The sequence below is a fragment of the Rhea americana genome, unplaced genomic scaffold (assembly GCF_003343005.1).
Source record: "Rhea americana isolate MKP2758 unplaced genomic scaffold, rheAme1 scaffold_139, whole genome shotgun sequence".
In the NCBI taxonomy this organism is placed as follows: domain Eukaryota; kingdom Metazoa; phylum Chordata; class Aves; order Rheiformes; family Rheidae; genus Rhea; species Rhea americana.
In genome coordinates, this window is record NW_028185472.1 from 96,629 (window position 1) to 97,809 (window position 1,181).

Genomic DNA, 1,181 nt, shown 5'->3' on the forward strand with positions numbered 1-1,181 from the left:
GGTGCCCCCCAGCCCCCTGCCCCTCCCCGTTTCACTTTTTGCAGGCCGCCCCCCCTTTTCGGCCCGCTTCTCGCCTGGGGGGGGCCCGGGGCCGCGCCGCCCCCCCGAGCTCGGTCGCCGCGGAAAGACGGCTCTAAGCGCTCTGCTGCGCTGCTTCCCCTGCGAGCGCCTGTGCGGGGGGTGCACGGTGCCCCCCGCGCCCCCGCGGCCGCCCGGAGCCCTGCCGCCTGCCGCGGCCCCCCGCCGCCGCCTGCCCCCCGCCGCCCACCTGCCGCCCCGCACCTTCCGCAGCTACCTGCCCCGCTCGCACCGCACCTACAGCTGCGTCCACTGCCGCGCGCACCTGGCCCGGCACGAGGAGCTCATCTCCAAGGTGCCGTCGCCCCGCGCGGGGCTCCCCGGGTGGCAGGCGTGACCCCCCATCGCCGTGTCCCCTCAGCGGGAGCATCCCCACCCAGTGCCCTCGGGTTGACCAGTGTCCCACGGCCCCCCCTCGGGGCGGCAAGCGTCCCCCCCGCCATGGTTGCCCTCAGGATGACATGTGTCCCCCGCCCCAGCATGACAAATGTCCCCCCATGGTGCCCTCGGTGCAGCAAGTGTCCTGCCCCCATGACAGCCCCAGTGTGACGTGTGTTCCCCCCGTGGCACCCCCGGGTGGCAAGTGTCCTCCCCTGGCGCCTTTGGCACAGCAAGTGTCCCTCCCGCCCAGTCCTCCATTGCAGCGAGCATCCCCTCCTGGTGTCCCCGTTATGGTGGGTGTGCCCTCCCATGTCTCCATTGCAGGAGTGCCCCCCCACTGTCCCCACTGGGGCACATGTCCTCCCCAGTGTCCACACTGCAGCAAGCACCCCCCCCCATGTCCCTGCTGCAAAGAGGGTGCCCCAGTGCGGGGGGTGTCCCCCTCCCAGTGCCCCTCGGCGTGCTGTGTGCTGGGGCAGTGGCAGGGACAAAGGTGCCACATCGGGGAAGGAGGGATGCAGTGGGGACTGGGGGGGGCCCTGCCAGTGACCCCCGCTGTGTCCCCACAGTCCTTCCAGGGCAGCCATGGCCGTGCCTACCTGTTCAACTCGGTGTGAGTACCCACGGGCGTAGTGCACTGGGGCACTCGGGGGGCAGTGGGCGCAGGGGCAGCATCCTGTGTGCAGCGGGGACTGCTGCAATGGGGTGGCGGGGGGGGCTGG

At 72.4% G+C, this 1,181-nt stretch overlaps 1 protein-coding gene across 1 annotated transcript; it reads left to right on the plus strand.

Moving 5' to 3' along the window:
• Positions 1–7: 7 nt before the first annotated feature.
• YPEL4 (yippee like 4) lies at positions 8–1,146 on the plus strand (the record flags this gene model as incomplete). Its single annotated transcript, XM_085298366.1, has 2 exons — positions 8–373; positions 1,029–1,146. Coding segments are annotated over 2 exons (414 nt in total), but the record flags the coding sequence as incomplete, so codon positions are not given.
• Between the last annotated feature and the right edge of the window lie 35 nt (positions 1,147–1,181).